General features: G+C 39.2%; 1 protein-coding gene across 2 annotated transcripts in view; it reads right to left on the reverse strand.

Moving 5' to 3' along the window:
- The window catches only part of CAMKMT (calmodulin-lysine N-methyltransferase), a 419,013-nt gene that overhangs the window by 58,619 nt on the left and 334,141 nt on the right, over window positions 1–26,253 (reverse strand). For both annotated transcript variants that reach the window (XM_030921734.1, XM_010356520.1), the window contains exons 4-6: window positions 6,615–6,675; window positions 4,644–4,698; window positions 3,526–3,589 (exon numbers count right to left, since the gene is read on the reverse strand). In XM_030921734.1, coding sequence (XP_030777594.1) covers window positions 3,526–3,589; window positions 4,644–4,698; window positions 6,615–6,675 — 180 coding nt within the window. The remainder of the gene's footprint in view (window positions 1–3,525; window positions 3,590–4,643; window positions 4,699–6,614; window positions 6,676–26,253) is intronic.

The following is a 26,253-nucleotide window of genomic DNA, read 5'->3' on the forward strand; positions in this document are numbered from 1 at the left end:
AAAAAAAAAAAAACAAAAAAAGAAAAAGAAAAGGAACACGTTTCACACTGTTTTGGAATAAATTTCATAACTGGACAAACGAAATGATCCCGTTTCTAATTTATCCTTTGTTCTCTTGGGGTACAGATAAAATGGCATCTGTAGGGAAGAGCAGCTCTCAGGTGTGGGAGCTTTGGGTTCATAGACCCAGCAATGCAGTTTAAAGAGACCAAGAAGACCTTAGGGAAAACTACCCATGAATCTAAGAAAATATTTGTGACTTAAAAAATTCATTTTTATCTCAAGTCTTTTTTTTTTTTTTTTTTTTTTTTTTGAGACGGAGTCTTGCTCTGCCGCCCAGGCTGGAGTGCAGTGGCCGGCTCTCAGCTCACTGCAAGCTCCGCCTCCCGGGTTCACGCCATTCTCCTGTCTCAGCCTCCCGAGTAGCTGGGACTACAGGCGCCCGCCTCGTCGCCCGGCTAGTTTTTTGTATTTTTTAGTAGAGACGGGGTTTCACCGTATTAGCCAGGATGGTCTCGATCTCCTGACCTCATGATCCGCCCGTCTCGGCCTCCCAAAGTGCTGGGATTACAGGCTTGAGCCACCGCGCCCGGCCTATCTCAAGTCTTAATATCTTTCCAGACATCTCCGTTTCATAAATCTCAGATCAACATCTAGCTTTTCAGAATCAAGATGGAAAACTCAAGAAGACACAGGCAATCCATTTGATACATTTTAGGGAAATAATAAATAACCTCAAAACTGGTTGACATGCTTCTGTGATATAAAGATTCAGAACCAATCCATTCATTGCCTCACATACTAAAACAAATAGAAATAATATGAAATTAAAAGGAAATATCAGGAAATGCTATTTTTAAGAGGTAAAAATCAGAATCTTAGAAGCTTAAAAGACTAAGAAGATTCAGTTGGATTCATTAAATACAGAAGCCAAGAACAACAAAAACAATTTTTAAAATGATAAGAATAATATACAGACCAATACTCAGATGTGATATGCCATTGCCAGGTCGATTTTCAATTACATTTCACTGATGTATTCATTTGTTTCTTAATGTGCTCATCTTGCCCATTAAGAATAATTAGCAGCTTTACTAAGAGATTTTCTGGCTTCTGGCAATGTTTCTCCCCCTTTTTTTGTTGACATCCACTTTTACTTTTTAGAAAGTAATTTTTGAATAATATCCTACAACTGCTATATAATTTAGGCTTCCTAAAATTTTAAAGGAAAGATATAAACAGTAATTTTTAAATAAGTTTGTTTCAATCTATATGCATCAATAGTATGTGATTCAGTGAATTAGTTATTCTTACAGAAAGTGGGCACGCAAATAGAAAAAAAATCATTCATATTAACCTCAGTCAGTGAAATAGATGACAACGAATACCAATTGTAAGCTCTGTTAGCAAATCAAGAATAGCATTAGTATTAAAAGCAGGAAAAACACATTGCCAATTTTAAGGCTTTATGCATGCTTTTTCTCTTAATTAAAAAAAATTAGATCTAGTTACAACAGAAAAAGGCACACAAACATAGTGTTCTATGTTCTAACAACTGCATGGTAAAAACTGAACTCCATCAGGAAAGTCCTAAGAGATGAAATAAAACACACTACCAATTTTGGTCTGCATCCTGAAAAGACCTACTTTATCTACTTTGTAAAGTTCTTCCCCTCCTGCCCTTTGGCACCCCGCTATATTAAACCCATTGTAAAACCCAGCACAATAAAGCACTCTCAGGGCTGAGCTTCTGAGGACCAAATGTTAAAAATCCATTTTCTTGGGAGGGGGCTGTACCAGTCATTTCTTTGAAAGGCCGGCAGAATGAATACAGAATCTGAGATTTCCTCTCTGATTTCAAAAGCTGGCATGGCATCTTTGTTGTTTAAAGCAAAGGTGTGTTAATTAATGACATTAGCATTGCTTCCTTTCTTTGGAAGCTCTGTAGTTTAGCTCAATAATAATTTTAGAACAAATAAATTTACATACTGACTACAGATGTTTCCCATAGTTTGATAAAAGTTCTAATTGGTTTCTGATGCTATTAAATAAGACACCTGCTGACTTGAAAAAAACCTTAGGTTACTGGGCCCAAGCTGAAAGTTTCTGTGGCTAAAATAATCTTCTCTTGTCCAATAATCCTGCTCCCCCTACCCTCTAAAAATGCGCTGGGGCTGAGCTGGCATACCTGAGCTTCCTCTTGCTCTGTATTCCCTGACATAAGGAGGAGGAGCACAGTGAAATGATACATGGATACGTGCATGAAATAACTCAGAATAAAGCAGAGTGAATGAAACAACATCCGCTCATCTTCAGGAATATTTTGAAAAACTTGAGACAGTCTCAAGAACGTGATTAAAATCCTGCATTTTAAAAAAGGAAGCACCTTTTGTGATCTCTTTCCCTTGTGTGAAAGGCCAAGATTGTGATTGGCTGTTTTTCCTTCCTGAATTTTTTTTTAAGTCTGTCAGGCAATTAGCTGGGTGGGGCTCGCTAGAGCATACAAGTGTTACTGAACAATATTAGCTACTGTGCTTCTCGTACCTCGTTTCTCCTATTTGAGCAGCTTGATGAAGCTGCTGCATATTTTCAAAAAATCATATGGCAGAAGTCGAAAAAGAAAATCCGAAATAGATTGTATGTAAGATGCCACAGAAATCAAAACTGCTTTGGCAGTTTAGGAGCTTAAAATTCAAATAAGTAGATTGTCTCCCTCATAATGTAAATGTAAGGCACACCAAAAAAAAAAAAAAAAAAAAAAAAAAAAAAAAAAAATTCCAAAGCAAACATATCTTCCACTTTTCCTCTCAGTTTCTAGCGGCTGTTAACTGCCCCTGAACAAATCAGCTCAACTGCTAGAGTAGCCACAAATTATGCTTACTTTCTTAAAGTACAGTTCAATTTTCATGAACTCTGTGTACATATTAGCAAAGCATAATCTAATGGAGTTTGAACTGTAATAGCATAGCAGAAAAATAGAGATAGCATATATAATCCTAAATAAAATTCTAAATAAAAGGAAATAATGAAGAACTGACAGCTGTTTCCAGTGGGGCATATAGGTAACCCCTCAGCAATTAGAGCAGGCACAATATTACACAGTACATACAATATCAAGTGCATAAATGTAATAACAAACATGAAGCTGGAAGTTAATATTTGCCAGCAATATCCAATACAATAAATACCAAATAATTTATTTTACACTGGCAAATTCCAATGGAAATAAAAGAACAAGAGTGCTTGGAAATTATTATGAAACAAATTTTCTTCTTGCCTCGGGAGGTCCACAAAACATAGGCCCCTTTAATGAGAGATGTCTATAAAAATCCATGGAAAGAAAAAACCCACGGAGTCGTATGCAAGGAATTCATATATTTCTACTTTTTCTTAATTACTTATCATGTATGTGGGGGAGGAAGCTCTCTTTTAATACCCCATGCTGTCTTTCTTTATATCAATTGTTACTCAGCCGGGAAAAAGGAATGAGCACAACAAACCCGTTTTCTATCTGAATAAGGATACTTCTGATGGCCTTTTCATTCCCATCAGTTAACAGAACTTCTTTGACATCTGCAGAAATAGCAACCTGAAAAAAAAAAGGGAGCACAGCAAACAATGAGCAAATATGCTTGTCTGTGTGGAAGTGAAGACAGGAGTGACAAGCCTTCAGTATCATGCTTCCTCACCTATTTCTCTGTAACAATCTTCAATCTTTTTTCATTTTATGTCTGCATTATTTTAATCATTCAATCAAATCAGTCAATACTTTTATCATTCCATTTGCGGGAGCCTCTATCTTGCTATCATTCTGTTCGGTAATTGCATTGTGACAGCGGATGATGGTATTCTGAGAGGCTTTCATTTGTGGGCTTCTGTTTATCTAGTAGAGCCATCATACAAGGCTGTCACTCTGCCTTTCAGCTTGCTTCTGTCTGACTGCCTGATGCCCTTCATATAACTTTGCATTGCAGGCAGATGGCTTTGTGAGGGTAATTTTTTTGTGAGCTTTGACATGCTCGCACATTGGGCTGTAACCTCGACACATTGTATAAGAGCGACAGGTTTGTCAAATGCCAATCAGTGTAACAATATGCTTTTATTTGTAGAGACATAAAAACTTGTCTAATGCACTGTGCTGCTACATAATATCTCCTGAATACATGACTCAGAACCCAGAGAATGGGGAACGACGTTCCTGAATGGCCAATCTAATTCAAAAGAATCTAATTACTGAGCGCTCTGGATCATGTTTGTTGGTGTAATAATGCAGGCAAAACATTAGCAGCTATATCATGGTGCTCCAACTGTGATTCGCCGGGCTATTCCTGTATCTTAGCAAATGGGACTATAATCTGAAAAAAAAAAAAATGCTTTCGCTATGGCAAAGAAAGACTGTGCGAGGCCTGGAATGTCACAACAAGCAATATTGACTACACTGAGGTAAAATGTTTCTGCTCATCGAGGCAACCATAAAATCAATATGATCCGAAAGTAAGTCAATCTAGAAGGTCTCTCAAGACCCGGCAGCTTGACCGCAGCTGATGCTGTTGACGGTTCTCTGACCCAGCAGTTGGAGGCCCTGGAACATTTTTCCTTTTGTTCCTCCCTCTGAATGGGATTGGAATGGAGAAAAGACCTACCATGAGCCCAGCCAAGCATGTCATGCCACCCCCTAGCTCACACACAGCAAGGGCCCTGAAAGAGAGAAAAGAAATGGTAGAACCCATACAAATTAGATGAAAATGGTCAGAGAGAGATATATGTTACAAGAACAAATTGCCATCTGCAGTAAGAACGGCGCTACCAGGAAGTTGTAGAGACATGACTAGGCTACCTCATGTCGTTTTGCGTTTTAAAAATAATTATGAAATAGAAAAGTCACAAAGCAGGCAAATCAGTGGGGGTTCCCTCATTAGTGTTCACTGCAACATTACCACCGCTGAGCTGAAAAATCTGAGAAGGTTCCCTTTTTTTCCCTTGTCAATGGCGCTGTCTTTTAGAACTAAACTAGCTAGAGTAGCGAAAGATAATTGTTAGGAAAGGATAACACTGTTAATCCACATTCATTCCTTCAAAAACAGTTAGACAAGTAAATGAAGAATATATATGAGTGTGTGTATACCTATATTATAGACACGTACACACAACACACACAAAATAAATAGATGCACGCCTGAATTTTAAAAAAAATTCTAAAACAAACTGAAACATTTTGGAAAGCTGAACAGTCTCCATAAAGAACAATTACACAAAGAGCATTTAGCAATTAACACTTAAATTACAATTGACCCCAACACAACACAGTGAATAAACAATGCAGGGACATAATATGGTTAAGCCAGCAAACCCAGGCTAAAGTAATGACTGGGCTCTGACCTCACAGCTCAAAAGTAGAGCGGACAGTTTAGGGGGGCACTCTGCACTTACCTTCCCCTTTGTGCCTAAATATCAGCCCTCAACGTGTGACATTCTCGCCCTGGCCCACTGCTCGCTGATTGGAGCTCCAGTCAAGCTTAAGCACAGCGAGATGAGCAAATGCCAGACTTCCAGGGCCCCACATTCAAAATTGCCCTGTTCTTATTTATATGCTTAGACTCTTAGGATTGTTTCCTCTTCCCAGTTTGGGAAGTTTATTACCTCAAGAGGAGAAAAAAAGCAAAATTAAAAGGGAGGGAAAGGTGGGAAGAGGGGGAAAGGGAGGAGAAGGAGCCAAGCAAGGACATTAATATTTCAAAACACACTTAATGAGTGTTTGGTTGTTCAAAGCAATTATAGACCGGTTGGTAAATATGGACCCATAGAGCTTAAAAAAATACATATTACTGACCCAATCTTGTCAGTACATACTGTTAAAACACACGCTATGATCACTAGTGGCTTATCTGGAATCATAATGGGCTATTCAGGAAGTATATATTGAATGACTTCTATAAAATGATAATTAAAATGAAAAACCTATATTTTCTGGGTCTTACCAAACATCTTCAGAATTTTCAAATGATTTTTTTTTTTTTCCTGAATTCCATCCATGGGTTTGATCTGTAATGCACACACTAACAGTTGAGAACACTTATTTCTGTAGCATGAATCCATAATGCTAATTTATAGTTCACAAATACATATTGTTAGATATATAAAAATACTTTTAAAACCAGGGGTGGGATGGCATCTTTAAATAATAGCTGTGAGGTATTTATTTATCAGACATTCTATAGTGACTTCCCTGGCAGAAGTTTAAAGAATGTCTTTGTTGGTTTTTTTTTTTTTTTTTTTTTTTTTTTTGACCTTCACAATCAGTAAGGATTGATTGGAGCTTCACTTTTGTTTCCCCCAAATCAAAGTGAAATAAAATGCCTTGAGTGGAAATCAAAAGCCTTTGACATATAGCAAAAATCTTGCTGTGCAATATTAGTACCCAAGGCGATTCAGATTTCATTTGAGAAGCAACATGTGTTCACTGTGAACTTTTCCCCCTTCCTTTCTGTTTTCCTTTTTTCTTTTTCTTATTTTTTTCTAACAATTTAATTTGAAGAATGTAATCATGGCAATTTTTAATATGTTGATTCAATATCCGTGATGGGCTAAAAAATATCTTAAGTGCAGCTCTGTACCTGAATATATTATTGTGCTTGAGGCAGTAGTAAGCCAACACCTCTTCAGATGGCCAGATACCTAGAAAACACAAGAGGATAAACCTTTTGATTATAGAAGTTATTCTTTTAAGAAATGGCTTTTAAAAATAATGTTCAGTACAAGTTATTTCAACTTGAATCAAACAACATAGTTATTACTTACAATAATGTCATGAGTGTCTTTTATTGTTGTTATTTTTTTTTTTTTTTTTGGGGCGGAGTCTCGCTCTGTCACCCAGGCTGGAGTGCAGTGGCCGGATCTCAGCTCACTGCAAGCTCCGCCTCCCGGGTTTACGCCATTCTCTCGCCTCAGCCTCCCGAGTAGCTGGGACTACAGGCGCCCGCCATCTCGCCCGGCTAATTTTTTGTATTTTTTTTTTAGTAGAGACGGGGTTTCACCGTGTTAGCCAGCATGGTCTCGATCTCCTGACCTCGTGATCCGCCCGTCTCGGCCTCCCAAAGTGCTGGGATTACAGGCTTGAGCCACCGCGCCCGGCTGTTGTTATTTTTATAGTGGTGAGATTTATAACTCTTTCCCCTAGGATAATAGAAAAATATCCTAAATAAATTACACTAAATTTTGATCACAAGACAGCCAAAACAGTAACAACCAAAATCACAAATATCAAAAGTTAAATTTTGATGGTACTTCAAATAGATCTTCATCTTGTGCACATAAAATTAATTAGTATCAGTTGAAAACTTACTTATATATGCAGCCCATATTAGGCAAAAATAAATGGGACGATCACACACAGGAGCAAATAAAACCACTGAAGTCACTATATTTCTTTGTTTGATTCCATGCTAATATTTTTAAACATGCACAATTCTGTCTTTTTTTTTTTTTTTTTTGAGACAGAGTCTTGCTCTATCATCAGGCTGGAGTGCAATGGCAAGATCTCGGCTCACTGTAACCTCCGCCTCCTGGATTCAAGCAATTCTCCTTCCTCAGCCTCCTGAGTAGCTGAGATTACAGGTGCACGCCACCAGGCCCTGCTAATTTTTGTATTTTCAGTAGAGACTGGGTTTCCCCATGTTGGTCAGGCTGGTCTCGAACTCCTGACCTCATGATCTGTCCACTTTGGCCTCCCAAAGTGCTGGGATTACAGGTGTGAGCTACCACGCCTGGCCACAATTATGTCTTTCTTCAGTTAAATAAAATCAAACTGGAGTATAAGATTAAGAAATTTTAATTTCACCAACTTTGGTACATCTTTAAATTTAACAATAATTCTACCTGCTAAATTGCATGGATGGACATTTTCTAAAATTAGCATCCATAAATCACTGATTTCCAATACTTAGTCTTCATGAATGGATATGAATTGCTTAAAGAGAAGACAAACGTGCTTGGAAATTATAGTTTCTAGTTGTTATCACAGGATGGTAGGATTATAAGTGTTTTTAATTTTTTTCTTTATGCTTTTTTGTATGTTCCAAAATTTTACAATGAGCATATATTACCCTTATACTTAGAATAAATTGTAACCTTATAAAAATTATGTTTTCCCCCAATTAATCAGACCCAAAGATCAGGCAGAGCACCAGGCATCTTGCACTTCCTGAGGCTGAGAGCACCACGCAGTCCTGGGAACAGGTAGCAAATGTTCTCTGACTCAGCACCAAGCACTCTGTTGATGGGTCTTAGTGCAAGATTGAAACATCAAAAAAAGGCTTAATTCTTTCCCCCTAGATGATCCTCCAACTTTGAGGAGTAAGAAATCCAAACATTTCAGAGAAGAGGATGTCAAAGAAATGTTAAGTACACTCCTAAGAAATTCAGGGGGTAAATATATAAACAGCAAAGAGGTGTCTCCATAGAGCATTTGTTGCAGGAAAGCCCAGTCAGGTGTACACACTACCTCAGCCTCTCTGGCATTTCTGGTAGGAATGACAGCTTGGGGGAGAAACAAGGAAAACCCCCAAGAAGTGTTTGGAGTCATATTTAGGAGGAAAGTCAGAGAGGCAGTGGAGTGTGGCAGTTTAGATCACAGATATTTTGGAACCAGACTTATTGGGCTCCAGTGCCAGCTCTGCCGTTCCCTTGTGGAGTGACCTTGGACAGGTTACTTAACCTCTCTATCCCTCACGCTCCTCGTTTGTAAAATATCACTGCAGTATTGTCAACCTCACAGGATTGGCCTGAGAGTTAGATGAGTAAAATACATGCCTATGTTTAGAATGGTTCCTAACACATAATAAGCTCAAAGAAAAAGAGAGCTGTTGTTAATGTTATTCTCCAGCAAAGAGGGATGGAAGAGTGGAAGACAGAATATGTGAATCCAAAATGATTATCCCAATAACCAGAAAGATGGAAAACCATTTTGACCTGTCCCTATTCTTGGAACCCCAAATCCTAATACCTGTCATATCTCTACATAAATATAACTCTATAAAGACCAAAGTAAAAATAAAAGTCTCTGAAGGAAGAGCATAAGACAATGCTCTACACCAAGTGAATATAATCACTACTATAGTGAATTTCTTTATGCCTTTAGCTTGAGGTTTAAAAAAAAAAAATGATAGGGAAAGAGTATCTAACTAAAATTTAAGTCTTAAGTACAAAAATGTGACTTCTAAAATGCAGTCTTTTGTAATAGTTTTATAATTGTCTCAAAAAATTATAGAGGCTGATTTTTAACAAAATTAAATACAAAGAACAAAGTAAAAAAAAAAAATCATGTAAAATTTGACCACTAGGATATAATCACTGTTAAAATTTTGGACATCATCTCAAAAGATCTTTCTAGGCAAACAGGTATTTTACACCAATGGGATCTTTTCATGAAGATATTCAATAACCTGATTTTCCTTCATTCAATATGTGGTAGATAGCTTTACATGAAAATAAAAATATACTTTACCTGCATCATTATTTATAATGATTGCTTAGATATTCTATGTTTGCATCAGAATTCATTTAACCAGTTTTCTTTTGACAGACATTTAAGTTAGTTTCAAAGTTGTTGATATAATGAGATTATTGTGTTGGTGCAAAAGTAATTGTGGTTTTTGCCATTAACATCAACAGTAGAACAATATGACAATACGTATTTTCCCAACATATGGTTTTCTCCTTAGGTCAAATACTAGGAAATGGGATATCTGGTCAGAGGTTACATATATTTCACATTTTAATATATCAAACTGACCTCCATAAAATGTGTACCAAGTTACACTCCTAGTCAGAGTGTTTGTTTCCTCAAAGTCTTGCCCAGATAGGGTTTTTTTCAACATACTAATTTTTGCTAATCTAGGTTTTTAAAAGTTATCTCAGTGAAAATCAAAACCTAAATGAGATACCACTTCACACCCACTAGGATGGCTACAATCTAATAGTCAGATTATAACGAATGTTGGGTTGGTGAAGATGTGGAGAAATTGGAACCCTCATGTGCTGCTTGTGGGAATGTAAAATTATGTAGCCACTTTGGAAAATTGTCTAGCAGTTCCTTAAAAGGTTAAATGTAGATTATAATATGACCCAGCAATTCCACTGCTACGCAAGAAAAATCAAAATGTGTCCAACAAAAACTTGTACACGAATGCTCATAGCTGCATTGTTCTTAATAGCCCAAAAGTGGAAACAACCCAAATGTCCATCAACTGATGAACGGATAAATCGAATGTGGTACGTCCATACAATGGATTATTATTTGACAATACAAGAAGAACTGATACATGCTACAACATAGATGGAACTTGAAAACATCATACAGGCAATACCCCATTTTATTGCAGCTTTCTTTATTCTGCTTTGTAGATGCCGCATATCTAGTTTTACAAATTGAAGGTTTGTGGCAACCCTGCACTGAGCAAGTCCTTTGGTGCCATTTTACCAACAGCATGTGCTCAATTAGTGTCTCTGTGACAGATTTCAGTCATTCTCACAATATCCCAAAATTTTTCATTATTATTATATCTGTTATGGTGATCTGTGATCAATGACCTTTGATGTTACTATAGTAATTGCTTTGGGGCGGCATGAATTGCATCCATATAAGACAGCTAGCAAACTTAATCAATAAATCTTGTGTGTGTTCTGACTGCTCCACCAGTTGGCATTCCCCTATCTCTCTCCCTCTTCCCAGGCCTCCCTATTATTAGGCTAATTAATAAACCTACAATAGTCTCTAAGTGTTCAAGTGAAAATAATAGTTGCATGTCTCTCACTTTAAATCAAAAGCTAGAAATGATTCCACTTAATGGAGAAGGCATGTTAAAAGCTGAGATAGGCTGAAAGCTAGGCCTCTTGCACTAAACAGACAAGTTGTGAATGTAAAAGAAAAGTTCTTGAAGGAAGTTAAAAGTGTTACTCCAGTGAACACATGAATGATAAGAAGGTGAAACAGCCTTATTGCTGATATGGAGAAAGTTTAAGTGGTCTGGATAGAAGATCAAACCAGCCACAACATTCCCTTAAGCCAAAGCCCAATCCAGAGCAAGGCCCTAATTCTTCAATTCTATGAAGGCTGAAGGTGAGGAATCTGCAGAAGAAAAGTTTGAAGGTAGTGGAGGTTGGTTCAAGATGTTTAAAGAAGCCATTTCTGTAACATAAAAGTGCAAGGCAAAGCAGTAAGTGCTGATGTAGAAGCTGTAGCAAGTTATGCAGAAGATGTAGCTAAGATCACTGATGAAGGTGACTACACTAAACAACAGATTTTTAATGCAGACAAACATTGGAAGCCTTCCATTGGAAGAAGATGCCATCTAGGACTTTGGTAGCTAGAGAGAATTCACTGCCTGGCTTCAAAGATCCAAAGGACAGGCTGACTCTCTTGTTAAGGGCTAGTGTGGCTGGTGATTAAGTTGATGCCAATGCTCATTCACCATCCTGAAAATCATAGCACCCTTAAGAATTATGCTAAATCTAACCAGGCTCAGTGGCAGGTGCCTATTGGGCTACTCAGGAGGGTGAGGAAGGAGGATTGCTTGAGTAAGCCCAGGAGTTTGAGGCTGTAGTGGGCTATGATTGTGAATATGTGAATAGCCACTGCACTCCACCCTGGACAACATAGTGAGACCCTGTCTCTTAAAAAAAAAAAAAAAAGAAGAGAGAAGGAATTATGCTAAATCTACTCTGCTTGTGCTCTATAAATAGAACAATAAAGCCTGGATGATAGTACATCTGTTTATAGCATGGTTTACTGAACATTCTAAGCTCACTGCTAAGACCTACTGCACAGAAAAAAGCAATTTCCTTCAAAATATTATATACTGCTCATTGACAATGCACCTCGTCACCAAAGGGCTCTGATGGAGATATACAAGGAGATTAATGTTGTTTCCATGCCTGCTAACACAGCATCCATTCTGTAGTCCCTGGATCAAGGAGTAGTTTTGACTTTCAAATCTTATTATTTCAGAAATACATTTCATAAGGATATAGCTGCCAACTACAGTGATTCTTCTGATGCATCCAAGCAAAGTCCATTGAAAACCTTCTGGAAAGGACTCACTATTCTAGATGCCATTAAGAACATTTGTGAGTCATGGGAGGAGGTCAAAATATCAGTGTTAACAGGAGCTGGAAGAAGTTGATTTCAGCATTCATGGATGATTTTGAGAGGTGGAAACAGCAAGAGAACTAGAATAAGAAATGGAGCCTGAAGACGTGACTGAATTGCTGCAATCTCATGATCAAACCTGAAAGGATGAGGAGTTCCTTCTTACGCATAGGTAAAGAAGGTAGTTTCTTGAGATGGAATCAATTCCTGGTGAAGATGCTGTGAACACTGTCAAAATTACAACAAAGGATTTAGAATATTACATAAACTGAGTTGATAAAGCAGTGGCAGGGTTTGAGAGGATTGACTCCAACTTTGAAAGAAGTTCTACTGTGGGTCAAATGCTGTCAAATAGCATCGCATGCTACAGAGAAATCTTCCCTGAAAGGAAGAGTCAACCAATGTGACAAACTGCATTGTTGTCTTATTTTAAGAAACTGCCACAGCCACCCAACCTTCAGCAACCATCACCCTGATCAGTTAGTAGCCATCATCAAGGCGAGACTTCTACCAGCCAAAAGATTACAACTCACAGAAAGCTCAGATGATCATTAGTATTTTTTTAGCAATAAAGTATTTTTAGTAAGGTATGTGCATTTTTTAAGACATAATGCTATTGCACACTTATTGCTACAGTATAGTGCAAACATACCTTTTATATGCACCAGGAAAGCAAAGAATTTGTGTGACTTACTTTATTGTGATATTCACTTAATTGCAGTGGTCTGGAACCAAACCCTCAATATCTCCAAGGTATGCCTGTACCGAGTGAAAGAAACCAGTTACAAAGGACCACATGTTGTATGTTTTTATTTATATGAAATATTCAGAATAGGTGTATTCATAAAGATGGAGTGTAGCATGGTAACTGCCTAGGTTAATGATGGTTAGGTGTAAATGGAGCATGACTGCCAATGGGTATAAGGTTTCTTTTGGAGGTGACAAAAATGTTCTAAAATTGTGGTGACAGTTGCACAACTCTGTGAATACACTAAATACCACTGGATGAATTGTATGGTATGTGAATTATATCTCAATAAAGCGGCTACTTTTGTTTTTTTTTTTTTTTTTTGGAGGTGGAGTCTCGCTCTGTTGCCCAGGCTGGAGTGCAGTGGCGCGATCTCGGCTCACTGCAAGCTCTGCCTCCTGGGTTCACGCCATTCTCCTGTCTCAGCCTCCCAAGTAGCTGGGTCTACAGGCGCCCACCACCACGCCCGGCTAATTTTTTGTATTTTTAGTAGAGATGGGGTTTCACTATGTTAGCCAGGATGGTCTAGATCTCCTGACCTCGTGATCTGCCCACCTCAGCCTCCCAAAGTGCTGGGATTACAAGCATGAGCCACCGCACCCTGCTAAGCTGCTACTTTTTAAAGTTTTCTCATTCTTGCTTGTGGGAATAAAATGGCCTTTCAAAAACATTTTCTTTTCAAATTAGTTATACAGACACATGGTTTAAAGAGCCGTTGGGATCTTTTAGAATGGTTAAGACAAACAGTACCTAGCCCCTTTCCCCAGTATTTCTGCTTCCGCAGAAACTATTACTTTCAACTTCTTTAGCTAACTCTTCTGGTAATTGTGTCTGTAATTCCATATAATATGTTTGTATTGTAGCTTCTTGATTTCTCAGTTTCAGGCAATATCTACTGAACCCCACTGTGCAAAATTAGCATTTTTTTTGCTTTTATCACTATTCCTCTTCCCACATCACACATGTGTGCCCCTTATCTACCCCACATCATCTGCTTAATATTGTATTTTAATATTGCAATAATAGTTATAATGTTAAAATTTTGGTAAGATCACTCCCCAGTTGATTTTATTATGATGATGAAATATGAGCTATGTAGTAAACTATGATTGTTTTTTCTTTCATGCACAAATTATTGTTTTCTCTGGAATTTATAAAGGTCTTTCCCCCTCTCATTTGCTAAGATTTGTATGCAACCTCAAACAAAAACTCAAATGTGTCCATTTCTCCTCTCAATACATTGATTCACAATGGGTGTTCTATCAGCTTTGTGAGGAAGTATCTCCTGGTATCTTCTGACCTGCCTTAGTCTGGACTGAATGCCCTCTATGCTTGGTACACAGCTGACAGCCTAATCTTCACTACCATCCCAAGCTCCTTTTGCCTTTCTCCTGGGTTCCATCTCTTGTTTCCTCTACCCATTGTCTTCCTCTTTCTTGGTTCATTCTCTCATTTTAGTGTAACACATCCTCCAGTAGTTTCTTGAAAAAGGGGGTATGAGAGGTGAATGTTTAAGCACTTGCATGATTCAGTGGGTAATTTCAATCCAGAAACTCCATGTTCTTCAGTTCTTGGGAAGTTTCTTATGAAGTATCATCGATTATTTCCTTATTTCCATATTTTCCTGTTCTGTTCTTCTAGAACTGTTATTATTTGGATGCTGAATCTCCCAAACTCATCTTTTTATTTTAAAAAATCTTTTCTTTCTTGCTTTGCATCTCTTACTGTTTTCTACTTTCTTGGAAATGTCCTCAACTTTATCTTCCAACCTTTTTATTGTTCTTCTAATTTATGCTATTGTTATTGATGGTTATTCTTTGAATATTTCTTTTATATAGCATCCTATTCCTGTTTCAGAAATGCAATGTCTTAATTATTTGAAAATATTAATTATAGTTTCTTTTAAGTTTTCTCGTCTTCATAAAGTCTGTTTTCTTCAAGTTGTTTTTTTCTGTTTGTTTTTGGTATCTGTCACATTAAAAGCTTTCCTTAGGTATCTGGTAATTCTGGAAGTAAAGAAGGCTGAGTGTAGGTGAGTGGGGTGAGGGTTTGGGGCTCAGCATTCAGTCTGCGTATGTTCACTTAGTCACTCCACCTGGCTTTTCGTATTCTCTGCTTTCAACTGTGCCTGGTGTCTCCCAACCCCAAAACCCCCAGTTTAACCCTCTCCAAAGAATAAACCTCTAGTTTTCTGTCACAGTAGAGGGGGAATAGTTGTCCAGTGGCCTGAAATGGGGATATAACTGCTTCTTAAACAACTCTCAATCAATTCTCCTTAGTTTCATCCCCTTCAACTCCTTCTTTTAGAAGTATAGTTGCCCCTCAGTATTTGTGGGGCATTAGTTCCAGGACTCCCCCACTCCATACCAAAATCTGCAGATATTCAAGTCCCTTATATAACATGATGTAGTATTTGCATGCACATCTAATGTAAGTGCTATGTAAATATTTGCTATAACGGTTTTTTAAAAAAATTTTGGCTAGGCGCAGTGGCTCACGCCTGAAATCCCAGCACTTTGGGAGGCTGAGGCAGGCAGATCACTTAAGGTCAGAAGTTCAAGACCACCCTGGCCAACACAGTGAAACCCCATTTCTACTAAAAACACGAAAATTAGACACGTGCGGTGGTGCATGCCTGTAATTCCAGTTACTCGGGAGGCTGAGACAGGAAAATCGCTTGAACCTGGGAGATGGAGGTTGCAGTGAGCCGAGATCGTGCCACTCCACTCCAGCCTGGGTGACAGAGCGAGACCCTGTCTCAAAAAATAAAATAAAATAAAAACTTTTGTGTTACTTTTAGTATTCATTTTTTTTCAGAATATTTTGCATCTGAGGTTGGCTGAATCCTCAGATGCGGAACCCATGGATATGGAGAACCGGCTACATCTGATTCCACCAATTTTTGAGCGTTTCAAGGCTTCAGAAGTTTAAATTGGGTTGATTCGCAGCTTTTCCAACTGCTGGCTTTCTCATATCTGCTAAGTCAATGACTTCTCATGCATTTGCCTTCCAGCTTCTGAAATTTTATTGCTATTGCATGCTGCCACTTAAAACGGCCATTCTGTCATTCATGTGGCTTTATACCTTAAAAACATCCCTATAGAGAGGTTTAGTGAGGGTTCTTAAAGGAATGCATTGATCAGTCTCCAAGTTTACCTGAAACCCAGAAATGTATGGTCTTTTGAATATAGCTTTGTAGGACAGTTCTGGAATCCAAGACATATTCTTATCTCTTCCAGAGTACATTTTAGCATCAACGCTTTAAGCTCAGAGTGGTGGGATTTCATTACTCATTCTGGAAGAACAGTGAGTAGGGGGACTTTCTAGACTAGAGAGAAATTCACTGGAAAGGTGGTGAGAATAATTTTTAGAAGAAGGACGTACAAGACGAGAACACTAATGGTGAGATCCCAAGGTTCTTAAGTTCCCTTAATAATATTATAGTACTATGGTTATTAACTGGGTGATGAAATAATCTGTACACCAGACCCCCGTGATATGCAGTTTTTCTATATAACAAACCTGCAATGGACCCCTGAACTTAAAAGTTTAAAAAATGGATTATAATGCTTTATCCGAAAATTATAGCACTTCTGCTACATTGTTGACATCACTCAATGAAGCACTGCAGAATGCCCAAAGTGGCACTTATAGTAGCTAAAGTGTTAATCTAAAAAAAGCATCCCCAAACTTTTAAATTAATAGTTTGTTCTAGAAAAGTATTCTCTAAATACATGCTATAAAAGTTGTTAAGAAGCATATCATTTCCTATTCTTTAGTGCTTTCTGTATAAATCAAATGAGTTTATTTCATAGGAGGAAAGGCCTCCTTCATCTTTTAGGCCTCCATAAAAGCACTGGCTAGGTAAGAGTTCTGTCTGGAAACGGAAGACTACTACACTATACTTGCATATCCATGGTCATTTTGTTTGATCACATTTTCTTTTGAACAAAGGCTTGCTTCCCTGCAGATGCTTCTGTCAGAACTGAGCCTATTGAACTCGTCAGACTCCAGAAAACCTATAGCCAGTCAACACGAAAACAGGAAAAGTTAGCTGTCTGTGTAGCAAGAGTAAGGTGGAAAACTGGCAATGTGATCTACTTAATGTATGCAACCACTTTGTTGTTTTTATTGTTAGTGAAGTAGCAAGTTTAGAATTATTTTATTTTATTTTTGGAGATAGGATCTCACTCTGTCACCCAGGCTGGAGTAGAGCGGCACCGTCATGGCTCACTGCAGCCTCGACTTCCTAGGCTCAGGTGATTCTCTCCTGAGTAGCTGGGACTACAGGTGTGCACCACCACACCCAGCTAATTTTTCTATATTTGGTAGAGATAGGGTTTCACTATGTTACTCAGGCTGGTCTCGAACTCCTGGGCTCAAGTGATCCTCCTGCCTCAGCCTCACAAAGTGCTGGGATTACGGCATGAGCCACTGCACCTGGCCTAGAATTATTTTAAATGTCAAGTTTCTTTTCTTTCTTTCTTTTTTTTTTTTTTTGAGACGGAGTCTGGCTCTGTCGCCCAGGCTGGAGTGCAGTGGCCAGATCTCAGCTCACAGCAAGCTCCGCCTCCCGGGTTCACGCCATTCTCCTGCCTCAGCCTCCCGAGTAGCTGGGACTACAGGCGCCCGCCACCTCGCCCGGCTAGTTTTTTGTATTTTTTAGTAGAGACGGGGTTTCACCATGTTAGCCAGGATGGTCTCGATCTCCTGACCTGGTGATCCGCCCGTCTCGGCCTCCCAAAGTGCTGGGATTACAGGCTTGAGCCACCGCGCCCGGTGAAATGTCAAGTTTCATAGTTAATCTGGAAACAAAACACAACTATGATTAATCTAAAGACTGAGCAAATCCTAAAATTCAGTAACCTAAGGATCCAGCTAAGCATGGGGCCTTCTAGATCAGTTCCATTTGTGAGCTACTCACTTCTCATAGCTTGTCCTGGAGGGCAGTGCTAAGGCTTTGATCAACAGCATCCTACAAGCAGCACCGCTGGCTCCCTCCTCCCCACGAACTGCTTGTACTTGTTGCATGATGACAACACACTCAGCTCTCACAGCAGACATACGGCTTTTCTGTGATCAGCTGATGTCCATCGAAGCAGCACCTTTCTCTAGCTCCCTCAAAGTAAGTGATCAAGCCTATCACACAGAAGTCAGGAAAAAAAAAAAAAAGAAAAAAGGCCTCTCTCAAATCTGAGACTCAAGTGGAGAGGCCAACACACACTTAGCTAAGCCATCAAACCTTCTGGAAGAAGAAATGCACTGGTAGATGTTACTAAAAAGAAAAGCTGCTCATGTTGGAATGAGTATGGAAGCTTCCTGGGCTTGTTTCAGTGTTTGTACCCTGTCTCTTCTTTCAGTCCAACTCATATTTCTGCCTTGTCACTGATGTGTCAACCCAGTGCAGAAATATACAAGAGGACTACAGAACGCTCCACAAATATTTATTTGGCATCTACAATGTTTCTGACCCTTGGATTAACAGGGATGGAGATAGCGTGGTCACTGGGGCTTCAGTCTAGTTTGAGACCCAGAGGGGGAAGAGCCCAATAGAGAAGGAAGAGGAGGACAGAGTGGAAGAAGTGGTCCATAGAAGAAGAGCTCCATGAAACAAAGTTTTATGAAGAGGGATTAATTTTGTAGGAATGGAAATAAGGTCAGTGGAGCTCTAGAATAAAAGCGAAAGGAAGAGAGTAATACAAGATAAGACTGGAGGAGGGGTGGTTAGGGGCCAGACTCCCGAGGCCCAGAGGCCATGTTAAGAATTTTAAGTCACACCTTAGAATAAATGATATGTTTTAAGCAGCATAGTGGTATGACCAGATTTATAATACAGTTTAGAAGATAATTCTGGCTACTCTAAGAAATTAGAGGAGGCAGGGAGAAGCTAGGCAGGAGGCTACTACTAATACCCAGATGAGAGCTGGTGGTGGCTTGGGTGATGGTTAGCAGAGATGAAGAAAAGTGGAAAGATTTGAGATATATTTAGAAGGTACACTGACAAGTCTTACTAGTTAATTAGATGAAGGGGGTGGTAAGGGAGAGGGAAGTGTCAAGTATGACTTAGGTTTATGGCATGAATAAGTGGGCGGATGATGTACAGCAGACGCATATAGGATTTTCCTTCAATTTTATGTGAAATGAAGAGGCTGAATTCATGGTGCAAAAAAACACTACCTAAGGATCTGGGGTCTGATTCTGGCTCTGCCACTAACAAACTGTGAGATGTTAGGAAATAATTTATCCTTCCTGAGCTTCAGTAACCTCATCTGCAAAATGATAGCATTGGGTTAGATTATGTCTAGGGGGTCTTCAATTATAAAAAGCTACAGTAGAAAACCAGCTCTCGTCCTCCAGAGTTACAGTGCAGCTTGAATACTGGCTCTTATGGTTCTGTGATCTTGAGCAAGGTATTTAAACTTTTTAAGCCTCATTGATTCATGCAACATACAATTATCAAGGCAGCCAGGCCTGTTCTAGAAGCTGGGGATACAGCAGTGATTAAAACAAGGTCTTGGCCGGGCGCGGTGGCTCAAGCCTGTAATCCCAGCACTTTGGGAGGCCGAGACGGGCGGATCACCAGGTCAGGAGATCGAGACCATCCTGGCTAACATGGTGAAACCCCGTCTCTACTAAAAAATACAAAAAACTAGCCGGGCGAGGTGGCGGGCGCCTGTAGTCCCAGCTACTCGGGAGGCTGAGGCAGGAGAATGGCGTGAACCCGGGAGGCGGAGCTTGCAGTGAGCTGAGATCTGGCCACTGCACTCCAGCCTGGGCAACAGAGCGAGACTCCGTCTCAAAAAAAAAAAAAAAAAAAAAAAAAAAACAAGGTCTTTGCCTAAATAACTTTCATAGGGAAAATAGACACAAATAAGATAATTTCAGACAGTGATTAGTGCTGTGAAGGAAATAAAACATGTTAATGAAATAGAGAATAATTATGGGAGTGGGAGGTGGCTACTTTGGCCAGATTGTTGGGTAATGCCTCAGTTCTCTCATTTGTTAAGTACAAGCAATAAAGGTACCTTCTCATGGTGTGTTTTGGGGATTAAATGAGATAATGCATGTAAGACATTCAGAAGTGTGCCTAACATAGAGTAATTTTTTTAAACTATTAAAAATAGAAATGCTGCTGCTGCTATTACTATTATTATTGTGACAAGTTTCTATTCAGGGAATTTTATCAACCTGAATTACATTTTTATGGTACTTTGAGGGATATTATTATTCCTCATTGATAACCCACAAAATCAAAACAAAAATGAACTTTGGATAAATGTGCCCTTGTTATGGGAGCTTTGAAAATCGATCCAAAACAATCATTACATGTGTATGAACAATACATGTTCTATACTTGTCCTCCCACTTTGACCCATGAGCAGACTCACTCTGTACAATATATGATTAAATGCAGGCCTCCCTGTGTTTGTGGAGCCAGGTCACAAAGAACATCTGAGTAGGAGAGAAGGTCTGAATATTCCAGAATGGTGGGCAGATGGAGGCCTGCCCTGTGACACTCTACCATTTATGGAATGTTGATGCTGCCCAGGGACTATGAGGCTGAGAAGGGAATCAAAGCACAGGGAGGTGTGGAAACCTCCCCAGTCATACAGATACTGGGTCACAGAACTGGAATTTGAGCCCAGGCAATATGATTCTAGACCTGCTATTCTTAACCTCTGGGCTCTGCTGCCTCTCACTAGATTATAAGAACAAGGGTCCAAATGAGTTGTTTTTCAATGGCGTTTCTTCCCCTGCTCCTGGAGAAGCCAACTGACCTGAGCTGAGAGAAGGGCAGATAAGAAGCATGTGGAAGCAGAAGAAATGAAGGGACATAAAAAATTACTCAAGTATTCCAACAATAAATTCTTCAAGGACTATAGGATGGCCTGTTTATTATGGGTGTGATTTGATTTGATTAAAAATGCATTAAAATTTAAAATATCCATTTAAATTCAGACTATTAATGTGACGATTAGGAGGTAAAGAAAAGATGGACAAGGTCCCAGCCATGTCCTGACACTGAAGCAGGGAGGGGAAGACAGCCTTCAGGCAACATTCCCCAGAGGTCCTGGCTGTAGAACTGATGGTCAGGTTTCCAGCAGATGCTGGGAAAGCAGCTGAGTGACAGATGAGAAATGGAGACAGGACCAGAAGATACGGAAGCACCGCTGAGAAAAAGGAATGCACGGCAGCCATAGCCATCGCCGCAGTGGCTTAGAGGGTGAAGACATGAACTTGGAAGACACCTCTCACACTTATTATCTTTGTGACCTCAGCAAGTCATTTAACTTCTCCTTCCCCAATTCCTCATCTGAAAGTAATAATACTACCTACTCCATACTATAGACTAAGGATTAATCAGGATAGGAGCTAGTAAGTGCTCAGTTAGTGTTTGCTAGTATTTTTGAAATTATTATTATTATTGAGATGGAGTCTCACCTTGTTGCCCAGGCTGGAGTGCAGTGGGGCAATCTCAGCTCACTGCAACCTCTGCCTCCTGGGTTCAAGTGATTCTCGTGTCTCAGCCTCCCGAGTACCACACCCAGCTAATTTTTATATTTTTAGTAGAGATGGGTTTTCGCCATGTTAGTCAGGCATCAGGCTGGTCTCAAACTCCTGACCTCAGGTGATTCACCCGCCTCAGCCTCCCAAAGTGCTGGGATTACAGGCTTGAGCCACCGCGCCCGGCTGTTATTATTGGCAGTGGCAGCATCACTTGTTGAACCCTTACTACTTGTCCAACACTGGGCTGTGTACTTTACATGGACGATCACATTTAATCCTTAAAACAACCCTATAAGATATGCATTATCCTTATGACCAGCTAAAAGGCACAACGAAACACCGCATAAACAGAACAGTGAGCTGAAGTGGCACAGCCAGGGTTTAGGCCCACACACTCTAACTTTAGAGCCCAGTCTCTCATCACTACGTTCTCTGCCCCAACCCTGATGGCTGGTTCTAGAATCAAGAGAACTAGTTGCTAGTTCTCATAGCTCTGTCAATAACTAATTTGGGGACTTTTAACAAATCATATTTGGGCTCTCACTTCAAGAATAAAAATGGAAGAGTTGAATTGATTTCTGAGGCCTCTTTCAACTCTAAATCTAATGACTAGAGATCATTACATGTGTACACTTCCAAATGAAAACTATAAAATTACAAGTGGGCTCTAGCCTGAGACATTTTAAAGAAATTAGATTGGTTAAAATATTTTATTTTGGCCGGGCGCGGTGGCTCAAGCCTGTAATCCCAGCACTTTGGGAGGCCGAGACGGGCGGATCACGAGGTCAGGAGATCGAGACCATCCTGGCTAACACCGTGAAACCCCGTCTCTACTAAAAAAATACAAAAAACTAGCCGGGCGAGGTGGCGGGCGCCTGTAGTCCCAGCTACTCGGGAGGCTGAGGCAGGAGAATGGCATAAACGCGGGAGGCGGAGCTTGCAGTGAGCTGAGATCCGGCCACTGCACTCCAGCCTGGGCGACAGAGCAAGACTCCGTCGCAACCAAAAAAAAAAAAAAAAAAAAAAAAAAAAAATTTATTTTCACTATAATCTCAAATTTAAACCTATATTTTAGATGGGTTTCAAAATGGTCCTAGAAGTTAAATCTTCATTACATGTCTATTTCGATGGAATTAGAACTACATTTGTTAATGAAATCTCAGAGCTTCAGAAATTAACTGCTCTACATCTATATACACTAGATGTGAATGCTTATTTAATCAAGCATATGAATAACAGAAAATATCTTCAAGTATGATTTTCCCTCTCCAATACTGAGCATAGCTCTCTGCTATATTTTTTTCCTCAGAAGAATTTCCTTCTCCTCAGTGTAACAAAACTACATAAGGGCAGAAGAAATGTTCCTGAGGTCTCAAAGCACAGGTAGAAGAACATCTCCCGATATGAGCTATCTGGGCCTATGTGAGAACATGCTCCATCTCCATTGGTCAGAGAGGATGCCAGAAAGTGAGAAGAAACATGTCCAGGACAGGTGGACCCAGGAAATCAGACCAGAGAGTTCCTAGCAGGAGGGAAAACATGACATGGATTTCCCCAGAAACACCGCATGTCCTTCCCACAGTGGAAAAACAAAAAAGAGAAGAAGAAGAAGAAGAAGAAGAAGAAGAAAAAGGAAGACTTTCATGGTCAGTTTGATTCCTTTACTTGGTGGAAGTAATGCCTTCCCTCAAGGCCCTGCTGTGCTTGAGTGTCTTCAGGGTGAGATGGTCAGGCCATCATTCTGATGAGATCACCTTTTTCCCTTTTAAAATTGTGCTGTGTTACAGGAGGCTGAGGCAGGAGAATCGCTTGAACCTGGGAGGCGGAGGTTGCAGTGAGCCGAGATGGCGCCACTGCACTCCAGCCTGGGCAACAGAGCGAGACTCTGTCTCTAAATAAATAAATAAATAAATAAATAAAATAGCACTGTGTCCTGTCTTGAAAAGTCATGTAAGAGCAGCAATGTGCCAAATGGATCGGAAGAAAGAAAGTATCAGGAATAATCGTTATTGTTCCCTGTCTTAGGTGTTAAGCCACGTCCTGAACACAGACACATATTTGTTACAGGGCATACCAAAATAGCAAAAGTGAGCTTCTTCCCTGGCATTACCTGTGATTCATGAATTTGATTTCTAAAGCATTTTCCTGCCTTGGAGTCCAGCTTTATCTCATTTGCAGGTAAACACTATGGTTAAATTCCAAACAAATGGAAAGCCACGTGTTCCATGTGAAATGCATGCTCTACACATTTATACAAGCTTTTCGGGAGAGTTAATAGTATTTAGGAGGTGCATGTTCCAGGTGCAAGAACAGAACACATTTATTAAACAGTCCTGGTATCAGTCTTGTTAGGCGGCATAACTTATTTTAGCAATGTTGTTTGGAAGGTGCGCGTCCCAGCATATCACACTGCATTTATTCCAAGTTCCCTCTCTTAGGTCTTGAGGAAAGAATCTTTTCTGTGTGGGGAAGAGGGAAGGAGGAGAACTGCCTCCCCTTCTTACAGCAGGAATTGCCATTAGCAAGTTCCAAAAGATAAAACACTACTCAGCAAATTGACATGGTAAGTAGGGCAACATCTCATTGAGGTTCAGTCTAAACCTACTTTAAACAAACCTCACTTTGCCATGCCATCTGAAAGTAAATGTATGACATTCAGATTGCTAATATATGTGTGTGTGTGTGTGTGTGTGTGTGTGTGTGTGTGTACACATATATATGTATGAGAGCTGGCTGAGAATCTCAGCTGTGCAAAATGGCCAGGACTCTGTCTTTCCTGTATCTCCACTCATCATTATTCATTGGTATGAAGGAAACATGACAGTCTGCTCTCCAGAAATTTCTGCTGCTGCACTAACTTGGACAGCTCACTGCAACTAATGTGGAAATGTAGTGCTAAGCACGTCCCGGCTGTAAACACAGCGGTCTTGCTCTGTCGGGGCCATCTACAAATGTCTCCAACCAACTTGTATGATTGTCTTTAACACCTTTTTTTTTTTTTAAAGAAATGAATTTGATTTCATTTGCCTTCCCCAGTTTTCAAATAGTCATTAAAAATTAAACAACACCGGGAAAAGCCTTTTGTGATTATAGCCTTCATTCTCCTGCAACAAACTGGATCTATAAATTTACGTACCATTGTAGATGTAAATTACAAAATTTATATTCAACTATATTAAAACATCTATTCCAAAAATGATTACCAGTTGTGAAAAGCAGACAGGCTTATCACTTGCTGTCAGTTGTTCATGTCTAGTTAAGCAATAATGTGCTAAAACTGCTCTTTTGTTTTGTGTAAGAATTTTGGCAATAGAAGAAATGAACACTCGGTTAATAAAAACTCAGGCTGCTTTTTGCTTTGATGGAGGAAGCAGCTGCCTGTTTTCATTTGCTGCAGAGCAGCAAAACCCATCAATATAATAAGCAGCTTAGATGCATCCATCCACAGCATCTGTAAGGATATAGGGCTATTCGCTCAAAACCAATCCCTGGTTTAATTTTAACAAAGATGTGTCTGACATATTTGAAAATGCATTATAATAGGTTTTGAAACATGAACAATTTCTCTTTTTCTTAAATACTTTTTACAGATTTGAAAGGTTAGTATATGTAGCTGAATGATAGCAATGATAAAAACCAGTCCAAACTGTGAGGCCACCCTAAAACAAGGGCAGTGAAGACAGCAAATTGACTGGCACCTATTTGGTTCCCTTCAAAGGAGAAATAATGCATTTGAATGTGATTTCATTCATTTATTCATCCAAACAAATATCTACTGAATCCTTACTATATATTGCACTGGGTGAGATACTAAGACCACAGCCCTTACTCTCAAGGAGTTCACTCTTTAAGGGAAAAGATGAACACAAAAAAAATCAGTAAAACAATATGGTAAGCACAGTGATACAGACACACATTTTTATATTTGTCTTTTATTGTAAAAACTCAAATGGGCATACAACAGTGGAAACCATTTAACATAAAAATTAAAAATCAAATACTGTCTCCTCTATTATACAGTCACACACTTCATTAGACATACCTTTAAGAAAAGACGATCTGATAAAAAAAATTGAATTATGTTTAAACACATGTCAAACTGTTTACTAGTGTAGCCAAGAAATATCATACATTGGAGAGAAAGTTTTAGGATTTTAAGTTTTGTTTGGACAGCTTCTAATTTTACAGTAACCATTAGACACTTTTACATGATCAGGAACACACCACACAGTAAGCTTAATAGACAATACAAACTTTAAAGCAACTTACAATGTGATACAGTACATTTTGGCTAGTAAGCATACTAAGGGATTATTTTATTTTAATGCTGGGTACCAGTCCAAGAAGTCAGCTAATTTTAAGTTCTCCTCTCTTTCTGACTTAACATCGGATAAGTGAGCATTTCAGCCTGATCAACTAGTGACCTGTTTGGTGGTATACATGAGCATAGGGTTAGTCATCAGCTTCTCAGGATATCAAATTTAAATGAGCATTCATTTCCAGAAAGATTAAGAAAATGCTCCCATAAATGTAGCACTGAGGGGTCTCTTATTCAAACATGTTCATGGCAAAGCCCATATACATGGTTGGGTTTTTTTCTTTAAATAAGCTTTTTATTCCGGAATAATTTTAGATTTACAGAGAAGTTGCAAAGATAGTAGAGAGTTCCTAGCATTTGCTCAGTTTCTCCCATTGTTAACATCTTACACTTCTCAAAACTAAGAAACTGACATTGGTTCATTACTATGAACTAAACTAAAGGGTTTGTTTTTAATAGAAGAGTCACTATTCAGATGAGAGCTGATGAAGGTGTCTGTCAGAAAGTCGTAATTCGAACTTAAAGGACAATACT

The sequence above is a fragment of the Rhinopithecus roxellana genome, chromosome 17, assembly GCF_007565055.1.
Source record: "Rhinopithecus roxellana isolate Shanxi Qingling chromosome 17, ASM756505v1, whole genome shotgun sequence".
NCBI classification, from domain to species: Eukaryota; Metazoa; Chordata; class Mammalia; order Primates; family Cercopithecidae; genus Rhinopithecus; species Rhinopithecus roxellana.